The 16,474-nt window shown below is 41.0% G+C and overlaps 1 protein-coding gene across 6 annotated transcripts in view; it reads left to right on the plus strand.

Moving 5' to 3' along the window:
• MCOLN1 (mucolipin TRP cation channel 1) overlaps positions 1-16,474 on the plus strand; it is a 49,058-nt gene that overhangs the window by 24,747 nt on the left and 7,837 nt on the right. For 4 of the 6 annotated variants that reach the window (XM_081967843.1, XM_081967844.1, XM_081967842.1 and 1 more), the window contains 7 exons: positions 271-488; positions 1,130-1,297; positions 1,390-1,546; positions 2,606-2,720; positions 3,372-3,468; positions 3,597-3,696; positions 11,230-11,336. In XM_081967843.1, coding sequence (XP_081823969.1) covers positions 271-488; positions 1,130-1,297; positions 1,390-1,546; positions 2,606-2,720; positions 3,372-3,468; positions 3,597-3,696; positions 11,230-11,336 — 962 coding nt within the window. Of the gene's footprint in view, positions 1-270; positions 489-1,129; positions 1,298-1,389; positions 1,547-2,605; positions 2,721-3,371; positions 3,469-3,596; positions 3,697-11,229; positions 11,337-11,399; positions 11,459-16,474 lie in introns of all 6 variants that reach the window. The other 2 variants (XM_081967846.1, XM_081967847.1) reach the window with 2 other exon arrangements.

The following is a 16,474-nucleotide window of genomic DNA, read 5'->3' on the forward strand; positions in this document are numbered from 1 at the left end:
AAGACAGGATTGACTTATTTTCCAAAGCACCTGAGGTCAGGGCAAGAAATATTGGGCAGAAGTTTGTTAAAAACCCAACCTAGAAATAAGGATAAATTTTCTGACACAGAGAATAATTAGTCAATGGAATAGCTTGCTTCCCAGAATTATGGCTGGTTCATCACTGGATAACCATTTGATTGTATAAGGCTCCTGCCGTGAGCAAGGAGCTGGACTAGAAGACCCCTTCCAGCCCTATGATTCTATGAGGCGATGTTCTCTTTTTTGCAGAGACAGAAAAGCTGCTGACCCCAGTGAATAGTTATGGATCTCATGATAGGAATTTGCGGCCAGTCTTAGGATCTACTGCCTTTCACCCAGAGGAGGAAGAATTCCGAAGGTGTCTCAAATATTACTTCATGAGCCCCTGTGACAAGTTTCGTGCCAAAGGTCGGAAGCCATTTAAATTGGTGCTTCAAGTGATCAAGATCCTAATAGTCACCATTCAGGTGTGTAAGAAAATACAAACTTGGAGCAAAGTCCCAAATGACTTTGTGTCTAGTCTTTTTTTAAAAAATCAATCTATCATATTTTATCCTGAGTAGTTTTTACTTTTCCTTGAGAGGAGAAGGCATCTTTCCTGCAGCCAAGGACTGGACTTCCTTTGGCCTTCTAAGGGTGCAGAGGACATGGCTGATGATGCTGTGAACTTACTTTCCAGATGTATCACATTTTTGGCAATTTTTAAGGTTTTTAAGGAATGCGGTGACGCACTGGCTAAGACCCTGAGCTTGTTGATCAGAAAGGTCAGTAAAGCGGTTCAAACCCCTAGCTCCATGTAATGGAGTGAGCTCCCATTACTTGTGCCAGCTTCTGCCAACCTAGCACTTCGAAAGCATGTAAAAATGCAAGTAGAAAAATAAGGACCATCTTGGTGGGAAGGTAATAGTGCTCTGTGCTCCTTCAGTATTTAGTCATGCTGGCCACATGACCATGGAGACATCTTTGGACAATGCTGGTTCTTCAGCTTTGAAATGGAGTTGAACACCGCCCCCTAGAGTCCGGAACAATTAGCACATATGTCGAGGGGAACTTTACGGTTTTGTGATTTTTTGATTTTCTTCAGTTTGGTTTGCCTTCTCTTCTACAGCTCATTCTCTTTGGACTCAGCAATCAGATGGTGGTAACATTCAAAGAGGAGAACACTATTACATTTAAGCATCTCTTCCTGAAGAACTATGCAGATGGGTCAGATGATATCCATGCAGTTTACACACAAGCAGACGTCTATGACCATATCTTCCATGTGGTGGAAAATGTGAGGTTCAAATGCAATAGAAGGGTGACAGGGCATATGGATGATCTGGAATTAATCGGCCTCATTTTGGTGATGATAATTTCCCCCTACAGTATTTGGCAATTCCAAGTGAGACAATTGGACGCTATGCCTATATTCACCCAGACAATGCTAACCAATCAGCCCTCATGCTCTGCCAGCAATATTACCGCAAGGGAAGAATTGACCCAGCCAATGATACTTTCAACATTGATCCCAAGGTCATCACAGGTAAGCAAATCTCTTCCCTGAACTTTAGCTCTTGTATCCACTCTTCAATCTTGGATATGGAAATGGCCCTTTCCCTTGCTAACTTCCAGCTCTTGCAATCTTCAAGTGAGGTCATTCTGAAGATGTTCTTGCTATTAGACATTTTCTATCTAGTAAGCAAGAGAGGGTATTGCATTGCCTGTGGAATACACACTCTTAGGAGAGAGATTTGGCTCCTACTCACCTTTTAATCTAATATTTTATTGTCAATTGATTTCAGTGTTAATTTTCATGTTGCTAATCTTTTATATTTTTATAATTTTGTTAGCCAAATTGAATGCTAATCTAAATAAAAAGATGGGGTGCAAATTAGATGAATAATAAAATAAATGGTTTTCCTTCTTGTTTCCTTCTTAAAACAATATTTTATTATGCTGTAATATGATGCAACTTCTCTGTAAAATCAGGAAGCTTCTCTAGCAGCCTTTATTTTCCTGGGTTCTACCCATGTCTCAGGTTTCTCAACCTCTTTACTCATTTTGACTTGTGATAGAAAATAAGGGAAGCTGTCTTTTGTCTTGCCATTTTTATAGGTATGTTTTCTATGTAGTATGCTTTCTATTATAAAATGATGAATAAATAGCAGTTTGGTGCAGTGGTGGGTTCCGGATCCCATTGCAACAAGTACGGTGCAACAGGGCCGGGTGTCTACCACATACATGCGTGCAGCATGCATGCACAGCACATGCATGTGTACTTACTGCCTGCAATGCTCCAGCTTCTTGGCGGAGCGTCGCACAGGTGCTGTACATTCCCTGTAAGCCCCGATTGGCTCAAATACAGGTAAGGAGGGCGGGCGGGCGGGCGGGCCCTCTGGAGCACTGTACCAGAATGGTACCTGGTGCTCCCAGCAGGCACCGGTACACCCGTACTGGGGTGTACCGGTCGTATCCCACCACTGGTTTGATGGCACAACTCCAATTTGATATGCAGAAATACAACTGATAGTACTCGCTCCTCCCATTTTCATCCAAATGTGGAAGGGTCTAAAGCACGAGACAATGTCTCCTTTTTATACAGAATGCCTTGGTGTGGATCCCCCAGAGAAGATCCCTCCTCCATCTGAACTCAGAAGGAAACATCCAGATCTAGCATTGGACCGCAGCTACAAAAACTTTACTCTTAAGTTTTACAAGTAAATGGTTATATTTTATTGGTATTTGTAGCAACTCTTTACGGTTGACAAACCCCTTATCTTTATGCTCTAACTGTTGTTTTGGAGGGATATTGCACTAATCTTTGCCAACCTGAAGATTCCATCTAAATCTTTCTGTGCATATAGTGCAGGTATTCCTTTTTTATATTCATTACTGCTTTGAACCAAAATAATTTGATTTCTATAACTTCATATCTACAGTCATGTGAAAAAAAAAGTACACCCTCTTTGAGTTCAATAGTTTTATGTATCAGGACATAATAAAAATCATCAGGTCCTTAGCGATTCTTAAAAGGTAAATAAAACCTCAGATGAACAATAACACATGACATATTACACCATAACATCATTTACTTTACAATAAGAAAACCAAAACAAAGAATATCAGATTATGTCCTGATACATAAAAACATAGAACTCAAAGAAGGGGTACTTTCTTTTTCACATTACTGTAGATAGCTGTCTGTCTATGTCTGTCTGTCATATTTGAAGGATGCAATTATTGTCTCATATTTTGTACAATTTCAGTTGTTGAGATCTAGTCATTTTTCTCATTCTGTTATATTTGTGTACTTGTGAGATGTTGTGGAAGATTATGATGCAGTTAACTCCACATCTTGTTTCTGACAGGCTCATTAATGTCACAATTGACTTCAAGCTAAAAGCCATCAACATCCAAACAATAATCAACAATGAAATTCCAGACTGCTACACTTTTTCTATAAAAGTGAGTAGCCAAGTGCACCCATCTTTGCTGCTCAATTCATGTTCATGGATTCCCCATTCACATACTATGTATGGTAGTAGAGCTGAAGATGTTGCTTTTATTCTTTTTTTCTCTTCATTTTTCCCTAGATTACATTTGACAATAAAGCACACAGTGGCAGAGTGAAGATCCGTTTGGATAACAAAGTCGACATTCAAGAATGCAAAAACCCAAGTATCTCTGGCAAAGGTACCAGTGAGTTACAGGGGGAGGAACATGGCACAAAATATAAGCTTGTTTCATAAGGGACATTGTACTCAACTGCATACTTAGGTAATAAATATAAAACTATATAATTTAGAAGTGCTTCATTTCTGCACATCCTTGTGGATGCTTCTCTTTCTAAAAGGAAATTATTAAAGATATTTTTGGTTGCTTGCTCAGTACACTAAATTCCCCCATTGAAGCCAATGATTAGGACTGTCACTCATTCATTGAATTGTGGCTCGTATTACAGCATTTATTACTTGATGTATTGTTTGCAACAGTTGCTCTTAATAAGGTGATAATTCCATCAATTTCATATGCAATGCACAAATAAATACTTTCATTAGTACTCAACTTCATGATCTGATCCTAATGTGCAGAGACAACATGTGTTAATTATTTCTAAATATTCGTCATGCATTTGCCATTAGTTATTATTCCTAAATTTTAAGGATACAAGATCTTAAGTTTTTCAGTATAATGAAGCTTATTTTTATAATTCACTTGGTATCCTTTTCTGTACTTTTTCAAATTCTAAGTTTTTCTTTGGAAAACTAGGATGAGTAAAAATGTAATGTATTTTTCAAATGAGTCAAAGGCTTACATGATGGCATTACTATATTTGATCGGTTGCTTGTAATTACTGTCTTAAAGCAAGATAATCAGGTAGCTTACCTGCCTTTCTGTCTCTTTTCCTGCTCATCATCTTTCCTGTCTATCTCCCAGCTGCTTCTTCCTCTCCCAGCCCCACTTATTAATTTCAGTTCATACTAAAGCATTCTGAACGTGCCAGGTACCATTCAGATGAGAATATTTTATGTTAGACAGAAGGGGGCTGAAAGGAGCAGAAGCAGTTAAAGTTAGTTCATAAGAAAGGCTGCTGCATTTTCCACCAGCTGCAACTTCTGCAGTTTTCAAGAAATGTAGAGCATATAGAGCAACTTGCATATAGAGCAGAGTTAGCTTGGTCCCTCAACAGTGAGACACTTGGTGAAGCGGGTACAACAGCATCTGCACTTTCTGCATTGTGTGTGAAGAGCACATCTTCCTTCCCCTCTACCACTTTTTGTAAGGGATAATTGAAAGCATCCTGTCATGTTGCATTATTGTGCGTTTTGGAGGCATTACTGTTTCGCATTGGACAGCTGTGCAGAGAGTGATGAAGATGACGGAAATGATCCTTGGAAGTTCACTTCCTTCTATTTAGGACATAGCATATAAGCGATGCTTGAGCAGGGTCTGCAGTATTGTCAGAGATGCTGCACAACCTTTCCATTACCAGTTTGCTTTGTTATGTTCTGGGAGGAGATTTTGCAGTATCCAAAACAGAACAACTAGGTTCTGCAATAGCTTTATACCATATAGTATCAACCTTGTTAACCCTCAAGGCTCTTTTTTCTGCTATGTATTCAAAATGGACTGTGATTAATATATGTGTGTATGTACTGTATATGCACCAGTATATGTATATATGTATGTGTGTGTATATACATGTATGGGTATGGAAATATGTACATGTACTTTCTTTTGAGCGTTGGCATCAGAATTCCATTTTTTAATGTGTGCTACTGCATTCACAGAAAAAAGTAACAATAATATTTAAGACAGTCCTCATGTTATCTCTTAGCTGTCTTTCAGCAAAAAACCTGCTTGGTCTTCATGTATATATGCCTGTAAAATCTTCTTTAGTCTTTCTGCCAGAATGGAAATGAAAAGTTTGTAATCTTTGTTTAATAGTGAAATTGGTCTGTAATTCTTTGTCTTTGTAACATCTTGATCCTTCTTTGGGTGCAATACAATGTTTCTTTCCACATCTGGGGGATATTTCCCCCCTGTAGTATATCATCCATTGTATCCTTTAGTGTTTGAAGAAGTTTGTCCTCAAAGCACTTATAATATTGGCTTGTGAATCCATTTGGGCCTGGGGCTTTGCCTCACCTCATTTTTTTAATGGCTTCCGATAAAAGGCAGTTATCCGGTCATTCATAAGTTTTCTTGAGTTTGTGATAGATTAGGCAACTGTTGTCTTAAAATATATTTGTCTACTTTTGACATATCTACCTCCTGTCTTTTATACAAATTTGAATAGAAATTTTGAAAGGACTTTTTAATAAGTTCATTATTTGTTATTACACTATTGCTTTCACAGATTTTTCCAATCATTGTCTTTTCTCTTTCTTTTCTTTTTTTTCAAAAAGTTTTTATTTATTATTCTCTTAATGTACCATTTTAAATATGCATTCACATAATTGTTATTCTTCTTTACATTTATTATTTCATTTAATAGATTATAATATAGAGTTTGGGTTGCTTTATTTACCATCCCTTCCTCCTGTTGTAACACCACCTTACTTTCCCTTTCTTTTCTCCCTCCCTTCTCCCTTCCTTCCTCCTCTCCTTCCCCTTCCTTCTTCCCTTACCTTTCTCCTCCTCCTCCTCTTCCTTTTCCTAACCTTTCTCCTTCTCTTTCTCTCCCTTCCAACCTCCTCTCCTTACCTCTTTCTTCTTTCCCCTGATATAATTTGGTATCGTTTCTTATTCCCTTACCTTTGCTAATCTATCCTAATTATGTTTCCCCCCTCTTTCTTTATCTCACTCTTGAATATATACTTATATATTTAATATTTTCTTTTCTGTTTTCCCCTCCCCCCTTTTCCATTTAATAGTGCATCGTCTGGGTTCTATATCTTCTCCCTACTTTATTTTCTAGTTTCCTTTCTCTAGCCAATCATAAAATCTTTCCCATGTCTTGAAGTACTCCGATTCCTCTTTATCCTTTATTTTCATTGTCAACCTATTCATCTCTGCACAATCTAATATCTCTTTTATTATCTCTTCGTCTGTTGGTAATTTATTTAATTTCCAATTTTGGGCAAATACAATTCTTACTGCTGTAGTTACATGTATAATAAGTATACTCTTTCTTGAATTTCTCTGGGATAATATCTAGTAAAAATATCTCTGGTCTAAATTCTATTTTTTGTTGTAACATTTTCTTTAACCATACTCTTATTTTAGTCCAATATTTCCTTGCTTTTGCAATGTCCACCACATATGATAGTATGAACCTATTGCTTGTTGACATTTCCAACATTTCGCTGACTTGTCTTTAAACATCTTTGCTAGTTTTCCCGGTGACATGTGCCATCTCTAAAACATTTTGTATAAGTTTTCTTTGTAAGCTGTTGACATGGTTAGTTTATAGTTTCTTTCCCATAGTTGTTGCCACTTTTCTAGCGCAATAGTGTGGCCAAAATTCTTTGCCCAAGTTAACATTGTATCCTTAATTGCTGCTTCTTCTAACATAGTTCTTAATAGGTAGTTATATAGTTTCTGAATTGTTCTTTCTTCCGTTCCCACAAGTATTTTATCCAATTCCGAACTTCCTAAGTTAAAACCGTATTCCCTTTCCCTCATATCTTGATTGTATTTGCAATTGTGAAAACCATCCTAGATCAATCCCTTGTTTTTCTAGTTTTTGTTTTAGTTCCCCCCTTTCTGTTAAGATATCTTTGTATCTAATAATATTTTTCATGCTACTAATATTTGGATGTGTTAATGTGTCCATTGTTGAAAGCCACATTGGTATTTCTAAGTAATGTTTCCCTTTCACTCTTTCCCATATTGTTAATAATCCATTCCTTACATAATGTCTTTGAAAATAGCCATGTGCCTTACTCTTACCATACCACAAAAAAGCATGCCAACCCAAAAAAGCATGACCCTCCAATGTCAATAATCTTGTATTTCTCAATAAAATCCATTCTTTCATTCAAGCTAGTCGCTGCTTGATAGTACAATTCCCACTTTGGTAATCCAAATCCACCTCAAACTCTTGCATCTTGCAACATTTTTATATTAATTCTTGGTTTCTTCCCCTGCCATATATATTTCCCCACTATTTTATTCATACTTTCAAAGTATTTTCTTTAATTTTATCGGTATTGTTTGGTATAGGTATAGCAATCTTGGTAATATATTCATCTTTACTACTGCTGTTCTTCCCATCAATGGTAATTGTAGTTTTTCCATCTTTCCAGATCTATTTCTATTTGTTTTCTCACCTTATAATAGTTATCCTCCTTTAGTGTTACAGACTTTGATAATTGAATAGCCAAATATTTCACTTTTTTCACCACCTGTATGTCCAGTTTCCCCATCAACTCTGTTTTCTGTTTTTCTGTCATATTTTTCACCAAAATCTTTGTTTTATCTTTATTAATCTTCAAACCCGCTACTTCTTTATATTCTTCTATTATTTCAACTAGTTTTGGCCCTGTTTTTATTGGATCCTCCATAATAAACACCAAATCATCCACAAATGCTTGTAATTTATATTCTTTCTTGACCCTCATCCCTTTTACCTCTTTATTTTGTTGTATTTCTCTATTCAAAATCTCTAGTCTCAGTATAAATAATAATGGCGATAGTGGACATTCTTGTCTAGTTCCCTTCGTAATCGCTATCTTTCCTGTCATATCACCATTTACCATTACCTTTGCCAATTGGTTATTGTATATTGTTTTAATCATATTTATAAATCCCTCATCAAAACCCATCATTTGAAGTTGCATTATCATAAAATGCCAGTTCACATAATCAAAGGCCTTTTGTGTGTCGAGAAACAACAACACCATTTGCTTCTCTGGGTGGCCTTCATAATACTCTAGCATATTCAATACAATTCGCATATTGTCTCTGATCTGTCTCTTAGGGAGAAATCCATTTTGGTCTATGTGTATGAATTCATTTAAAAGTCTCTTCATTCTTTCTGCCATTATTGATGCAAAAATTTTATAATCCACATTTAATAGTGAAATAGGTCTAGAGTTCTTTACTTATTGTGGATCTGACTCTTCTTTTGGTATAAGCGTTATATATTTCTCTGTCCATGTTTCTGGCATCTTTGCCTCCCTTAGTAAGTCATTAAATAGTTCCAACATTACATTGTTTAATACTTCTTGTAATGATTGGTACAGTTCTGTCGGTAATCCATCTGGTCCTGGTGTTTTTCCCCTTCTTTTGCCTTTTGATGCCTTCTGTTACCTCCATCATTGTAATTCTTTCTTCTAGTGCCTTTTAAAAATTTTCTGGGATTTTAGTTATTCGGGTTTTCTCTAAGAATTGTCTTATTTTCCCTTCTGGAACCCTCTAATGTTGATACAACTTGTTGAAGTTCTCAATTATTTTTTCTTTTTTTCATTTAAATGTTGTAGATTCCCTTCTTTATCCACCAATTGGCTTATCAGCCTTTTTTCTCTTTCCTTTTTCATCTTGTAAGCCAGCCAACGTCCTGGTTTATTTGCATTTTCAAAAAAGTTTTGTTTTGCCAATTTTATTTTATTTGCCAAGCCTTCATTTTCTATCAGGTTCAATTTATGTTTTTGCAGTTCCATCATATTTTTTACTTTTTTGTTTTGTAGGTTTTTCTGCAGCTCCATCTCCAAACTTTTATACTCTGATTCCAACTTCTTTTGAGTTTGTTTGTTCTGTCTATTCTTTTTCCCTAAGTATGTCATTGCAAGGTCTCTGATATATGCTTTACAAGTGTCCCATACATTCTGTAATGATGTGTCTTCCTTTCTATTTTTCTGGAAAAAGTATGTCAATTCTTTTTCCATATATTGCTGGAAACTTTTTTCCTTCAATATTCTTGAGTTTAAAGTCCATCTCCCCTTTTTCCTCTGTCCCTTCCAAGTCATTGTTATTGGATTATGATCAGCCCATGTGCTTATGTCTATGTCTATCTTAATTGTTTTGAGTGTTAGTTCTGTTGATATCACATCATATCTATTCTTGACCACGACAAATGTCTGTTTGAATAGAATGTATATTGTCTTTCTTTCACGTGTCTTATTCTCCAAACTTCTTGCAAATGTAATTATTCCACCATTGTAAAAAATGTTTTGGGTAGGGTTCTTCTTGGCTTTTTGTTCGTCTTTGTAGATTTATGGTCTATTTCATTATTTGTGATTGCATTAAAATCTCCTAATATACATATATCTTCATATTCATATTCTATTATCTTTTTGTGTAGTTTCCCAAAAAAAGCTTCTTGTTTATCATTTGGGGCGTATATTGCCACTAACAATATCTTTCTCAAATTCATCATTATTTCCACCATCAGTATTCTCCCCTCCCATCTTCAAAATTTTATTTGATTGTATTGTCTTTCTAATATATAATGCTATTCCGTTTTTGGTTTGGTCAGTCAGAGTCGTATATAAATTGCCTAGTTTTGATTTATTGGTTTATAGGTTTAATTCAGTTGTTCTCAATCTGTGGATCGGGACCCCTTTGGGGGTCGAACGACCCTTTCACAGCGGTCACCTAAGACCATCGAAAACACATATTTTCAAAAAAATGTGGAAAACATAAAATAATTTTATAATTGGGGGTCACCACAACATGAGGAACTGTATTAAAGGGTCGTGGCATTGGGAAGGTTGAGACCCACTGGCTTAGTTGATCTAGTCATTTTTAGCTACCTCTGCTCCTTTGTCTCTTTGACCCTTGCTGACTATTAATGATTGCTGAGATCAAGAAGTACTTGCAAACTGAACATATGCTTTCAGGAAAAAAATCAATCAACAAAAAGGTTGACTCTCAGTCTCTGATCCTGTTTACTGATCAGCATACTAATGTCATCCCAGATGACCTCTCCAAGCAGCTTCCTGCAGATTTTGAGTAGAATAAAATGGGGATAAAGTGGAATCCTCTGGGATAGACAGTGATTAAGTCTTGAGCAGTAGTCTTCTAGCATTATCTTTTGGACAAGGCTTAGTAAAAGATGCAGAACCATAATCAAGCAGTTCCCTTTTGGATTAGGTCCTTCTGGCAATCCAGAAGAGTACTATAATTGATAAAACTTGAAAGCTGCTAAAAAGTCCAAAAGAACTAGCAGGGGTCTCCTCTCTACATTTAATTCATGGTGTAAAGTCACACACTAAGGCATCCACAGCTGTTTCAGTTCCATATCCTGGATGAAAGCCTGATTGAAATGGAAATCTGAGTCTGTGCTATAATTGGGAGATTTCCTGAGTTGAGGTAGAGGGTTTTTTGGAATAAAGTCTTATTGCTTCATGGCTCAGAAGAACACATTCCTCTGCCAGTGGGCATCATACTAAGTCAGAACTTTTTGTGGCTAAACCCAGCAGTTTCCATTTTTGGAGAACAAAACAATATATTTCTTAATGGCTTTAATCAATTTTGCTAGTCTAACCCTTCAGATAAGACTGTTTTCTCTTCCATGTACATTTCCACTGTTATCCATGCTCTCTTTTGGTTAAGCAACTGCATCCTTTGGTTTAAAATTTTTAAAAAACTTAAAATCTTGTGTGGTTTATTCCACCTGCCATTTTGATATTACTGATGCTACATGTTTGCTCTTTCCTGCCCACTTCTGTCAAGCCTATATGGATCACATTTCTGTAAGAAGGAATGTTAACTTTCTGTTCTCTGTAGCTTCCTGTTTAATTGCATATACCTAACTTTGCCTTGTTTTCTTTTTTGCAGGAGACAATCGTTTCCGGATGTTCTTTGATGTGGTGGTGATACTTATCTGTGTCCTATCTTTCATATTATGTTCCCGCTCAATTATCAGGGGGCTTCGACTGCAGCATGTGAGCATTGCTTTAAAAAGGGCATCCTTTTCCTTACAGATTTCTCTGTATTTTTCTAAGCAGGATGGAAAAAGGACCTTTTTTGTGCTGAACAGCTGCAAAAATTCAAAATTTCCATGAAGGTGGGAGGTGAAGCTGGTACATTTCTTAAAGTATATTGCTTGCATATTTAGAATTGTTTCCTATAAAAACACAATGTATAACTAGAGTCTAGTACCCTGGTTGTGGTTCTTTCTGATCTGGTTTACCCCTGATGTGCTTCTTCGGCATTTCCTCTTCTTCCTCTGCTCCTACCTTTAATTTTTGAAATGCAGAAACAGAATTTGAGGATTATATTAACATTTACAAAGTGACGAGACCTAGCCACAAATCAACGTAGTTTTTCTCCCTTAAACTGGGGAGAGAGAAGCCAGGAGTGCGTGGTTGCTTCTTCCTTCCGTTCGGAGACTGTGTATACCATCTTTTTTGGCCATGCCTCTTTTGCCTGGAGACCTCCTTCCCAGTTCTGCTTGGTCTTTGATCGGGAAGGCAACCTTTTTAGATCGATCTTCACTCCAGAGCTTCAGAGATTGGGGATAGGAGAAGTTTGAATTGTGTGCCTAGCGGCCGATAGGCTAGCAGCCTGTGCTGCAATCGGATTTTCCAGGGCCGCTCACTGGCCGACTTCTAGGGATGGAGACGGGATCCTTTCCTTCCGGCCAAGGTAGACAATGGGAGAGCCTAGGGTCAGGAGCAGCTGAAGGAGGGCTTGCTGCCTGGGGGATTGGAGAGAGGTGCAGGTACATTTAATGCACAGTTTCAAGCTACAGCGGCTCTTAATCCAGCTGTAGGCTCCGTGGCTTTGGAGGTGAGCTATGGCAGACTCTGTGCCTTTCACCAGCGGGCAGAGGCAAGCAGGAGAGGGGAGTGGGCACCAGACTGCTCCCCATGGACAGGAACAGAGAGCTCCCAGCAAGAGAGCAGTGGCAAAGGGTAGCTGCTGGGAAGAGCTGCAAGAAGACGGCTTCTAGCAGCAGGGAGTCAAGGCCAGCTCAGAAGGATGCTGAAAGGCGCCAACGAGCCCTGGAAAAAGAATTGGGAAGAATCACGAGGGCTGGAGATGCCCAGACCTGGGAGAGATTCCTATGGGAGGGACAGAGGCCTCCCGCCCACCAGTTTCTGCAGCAGCTGGCTTTCTGATGGATCCTTACATTTCCCAGCCTGGCTGCAGCTCTTGGTCACCAGATGGCGCTAGAGAGTGGTGTTCCTCATTGCAAGTGGAGGCAAGGGATGTTTTTTCTGATAACTTTCTTGCTGCAGCTTCTGACTCCCCCAGGCCAGTTCCAGAAGCCACTTTTGCCCCAACTGAGGCTGGCTTATGTCTTGGGGTTGAGGAAGATGATTCACAGCTGCCTGGCCATATTCAATCACTGGTCACTAGGGCAGGGGTGAAATCCAGCAGGTTCTGACAGGTTCTGGAGAACCGGTAGTGGAAATGTTGAATAGTTTGGAGAACCGGTAATGGAAATTTTGAGTAGTTTGGAGAACCGGCGAATGCCACCTCTGGCTGGCCCAGAGTGGGATGGGAATGGAGATTTTGCAGTATCCTTCCCCTACCACGCCCACCAAGCCATGCCCACAGAACCGGTAGTAAAAAAAAATGAATTTCACCACTGCACTAGGGCCATTTTGCAGGGAGTAGTTCTGGTCTTCAGCAACTGGGATTTTCTGCCAGGGATCTTCCCCTTCTATGTAGGCATCAGGATCTTTCCAGGGGTCAGGATCCTTGACTGGATCCACCAAGACTACCTGCTCAGGCCCCATCTGTGAGGAGTGAAGCTTCCTCAGTGGAGGAGGGCACTCCGAGACGAGATATCTCCTGACCCTTCACCCTTTACAGGGCTCTTTAGGCCTGACTCTTTTAGATATGTAAGGCCAAGGAGGTAACTGAGCTGGGCTCTCCCCCAGTTCTTGACACAGCCCAGGGCGCAGGTGGTTCAGGTCATGAACTCTTCTCAGAGCCAGCCATCACGAATGAGGCTGTTCCAGCGGCCAAGCATTTCCTGGATGTGGTGCAGAGGCTCCAAGCCTGAGGTGGGCCCTTCCCTGTCTAGTTTTGAGAAGAGGCTGTATAACGTGGATTCAGATCTTTCATAGATTCTTCAAACCCCATCAGTGGATGTTCAAGTGGGAGCTTTGACTTCAGCGTCCATCATACCTGCAGATGCTATTGATGGCCTCAAGACTGATGACAAGAAGGCGGAGATGGCCTTTCGCAAAATGCACCAGGCAGCAGCATGGGTGGTGAAGGCAGCCACTTCAGCCTCCTTTTTTTACCAGGGCCTCCCTGCTTTGGTTTCATCAGCTGAAGGCCAGGATTCCATCTGAGGAGGTCAGAATGCACCAAGATCTTAGCAAATTGATGGTGGCGGCTGAATATTCTGCCGATGCCTCTCTGAATGCAGCCAGGTTTTCCTCCAGGTCTATGGCCTCTTTAGTGACTGCCGGCCATCTACTGTGGCTTCGCCATTGGCAGGCGGATAACAAAAACAAGTGGAGGTTGGCATCAGCCCCGTTCATGAGCAAAAAGCTGTTTGGGGAAGCCTTGGATCCTATCCTGGTGGACACCAAAGGTAGGGGCAAGGTCATAACTTCCTTGTTTAGACAAAGGGACAGACATCCATTGCCTTATTTTTGTAGTCAGCCATTTCGGATGCTGGAATCGGGCATCGACTACTAGCAGCCGCAGCGCCAGTTTTGCAGGTAGGACAGACAGCCAGACAGGCGGATTTCAGGAGTCGGCAACAGTTTCAGGGCAAATGGCCCTTTCGTTGCTCCAAGTGACTGCAGAGCTGCCCCACCCATTGGAGGTCAGCTCAGCCTCTTATCTTCACCAATGGAAGGCTACAACATCAGACAGGTGGGTCCTCGATACGGTTCAATTTGGCCTAGCAGTGGAATTTCTCTCCAAGACCCTGGAGTTCTTTCTTAGCTGCCCTATCTCCAGGGATGCAGCAAAGAGGGGCCTGATGGACACAGCCATCTGACATCTGCTGGAGATTCAGGCCATCCAACCGGTCCCTCGGGATCAATGGGATCTCGGATTTTACTCCATCCTATTCATGATCCCAAAGAGCTAGGGTGGAGTGGGGGTGGAGAGCAATTTTAGATCTAAAACACCTCAACAAGTGCATCGCTTACAAGCGATTAAAAATGCAGTCACTTCACACTATTCTAGATAGCATTTGACAGGACAACTTCCTTACCTCGATAGACCTCACAGAGGTCTACTTACATGTTCCAATCCTGCCAGCCCATAGACAGTATCTTCGGTTTGCCTACAAGGGGAACCATTACCAGTACAGAGCAGTGGTGAAATTTTCCCTCCCTCCCTGGGTCTACCTTAAAGGGACAGGTTGCAGCAGCTCTGCTGTGAATGGAGGGAGAAATATTCAGATTGGGTGGGCCGGTCGAATGGCCAGAAGAGGTGAGCGCCGACAGGGCGACCAGGTGGGTGTGGGCAGGGATTTTTACCACCGGTTCAGAGAACTGATGCCAATTGTCCCTGCCAGTTTGGCCGAACCGGGTTGAACCAGGAGGATTTCACCCCTGGTACAGAGCCCTCCCATTCAGACTGTCACCAGCTCCATGGGCATTCACAAAGCTGCTGGCAGCATTAGCGGCCCACCTGCGGTCCTTCCCTTTCAGACTTCAATGTTATATAAGACAACATCCTACTCCAGTCATTGTCACAGACTCAGGCGGAGGTGGACCTTCGGGTGACTCTACAGGTGCTCAAGGACCATGGCTTTTCCATCAACATCAAGAAAAGTCATTTTGTTCCGATTACCAGACTACTCCGTTTGGGAGTCATCATAGACACGTCTTTGTGTGTGGTCTACCTCTTGGAAAAGATAAGACACAGTCTGCAGTCATTGGTTCAACGCATTCAGGCGGATGTCGTGGTGACACTGGTGATCTTGTCCCAGCTCCTGGGCAAAATGGTTTCGTGCATCTCCATAGTTCCGTGGGTGTGTCTCCAAGCCAGGACCCTGCAATGGTTTCTTCTTCCCTATCAGAAGGCAGGCAGGAGCAACTTACCGGTCAAAGCCAGAGTCCCTCAGAGAGTTCTGCACTCCTTTTGGTGGTGGACATCTCAGGCTCTGCTCAAGGGGAGCCTTTTCAGGGAGCCCAGCAGATTTACCTTAACGACGGACACATGTCTCATTGGTTGGGGAGCCACCTGCAGTCTCTGATGGCCCAGGGACAGTGGGGCTGCCCAACCATCGTCACAGCATCAACTGGCTGGAGCTCAGAGCAGTCCATCTTGCGCTCAAGTGCTTCAAGGAGCATGTGGCAGGGAGTTATGTGCTAATCTTAACAGACAACGTGACTATCAAGGCCCACATAAACAGATGTGGGGATGCGGTCCCTCATGAAGGAGGCAGGTCTTCTACATCACTGGGCAAAGAGGAACCTTTTGTCCCTCAAGGCAGAGCACAGCAGGAGTGCAGAATGTGCAGGCAGATTTCCTCAGGTCAGCAGTTGATCAGTCAGAGTGGCAACTTCACCCCTCCATATTCCGGGAGCTGTCAGAGCGTTTCAGCGTTCCATTCCTGGATCTGTTTGCATCTCTGGTGAATGCACAGCTGCTGAGATTCTTCAGCAGGTTTGCGTCAGCGGGAGAGGAAGGGGTAAATGCCCTTCACATCCTGTGGCCCAGAGGTCTTCTATATGCCTTTCCTCCTCTGCCGCTCTTACCAGCGGCAATCAGGAAGATGATACAGGAACAGGCAAAGGTGCTATTAGTGGCCCCTTCTTGGCTCAGGAGGCCATCGTTTGTGGATCTGATGGATCTATCAGTAGTCTGCCCGTGGAGAATAACTCAGGGGCGGATATCTTTCAGTTAGGGGGCCCTGGTCCATCCGGAGCCTCAGTGGCTCTAGTTGGCTGTGTAGCATTTGAAAGGAGGGCCATGATCCAGAGTAACCTCTCTTCTAGAGTCATCAGGACCATTCAGGCCTCCAGGAGGCAGTCCGTGATTAGGTTGTATGACCAGACTTAGGTGACCTTTTGCAACTGGTGCGCCAGATCACAAATTGATCCTTCCTTGGCATCAGTAACACAGGTGTTGGATTTCTTACAGGAGGGTTTAGATA

This window comes from Natrix helvetica, assembly GCF_964273705.1.
Source record: "Natrix helvetica genome assembly, chromosome: 1".
Classification (NCBI taxonomy): domain Eukaryota; kingdom Metazoa; phylum Chordata; class Lepidosauria; order Squamata; family Natricidae; genus Natrix; species Natrix helvetica.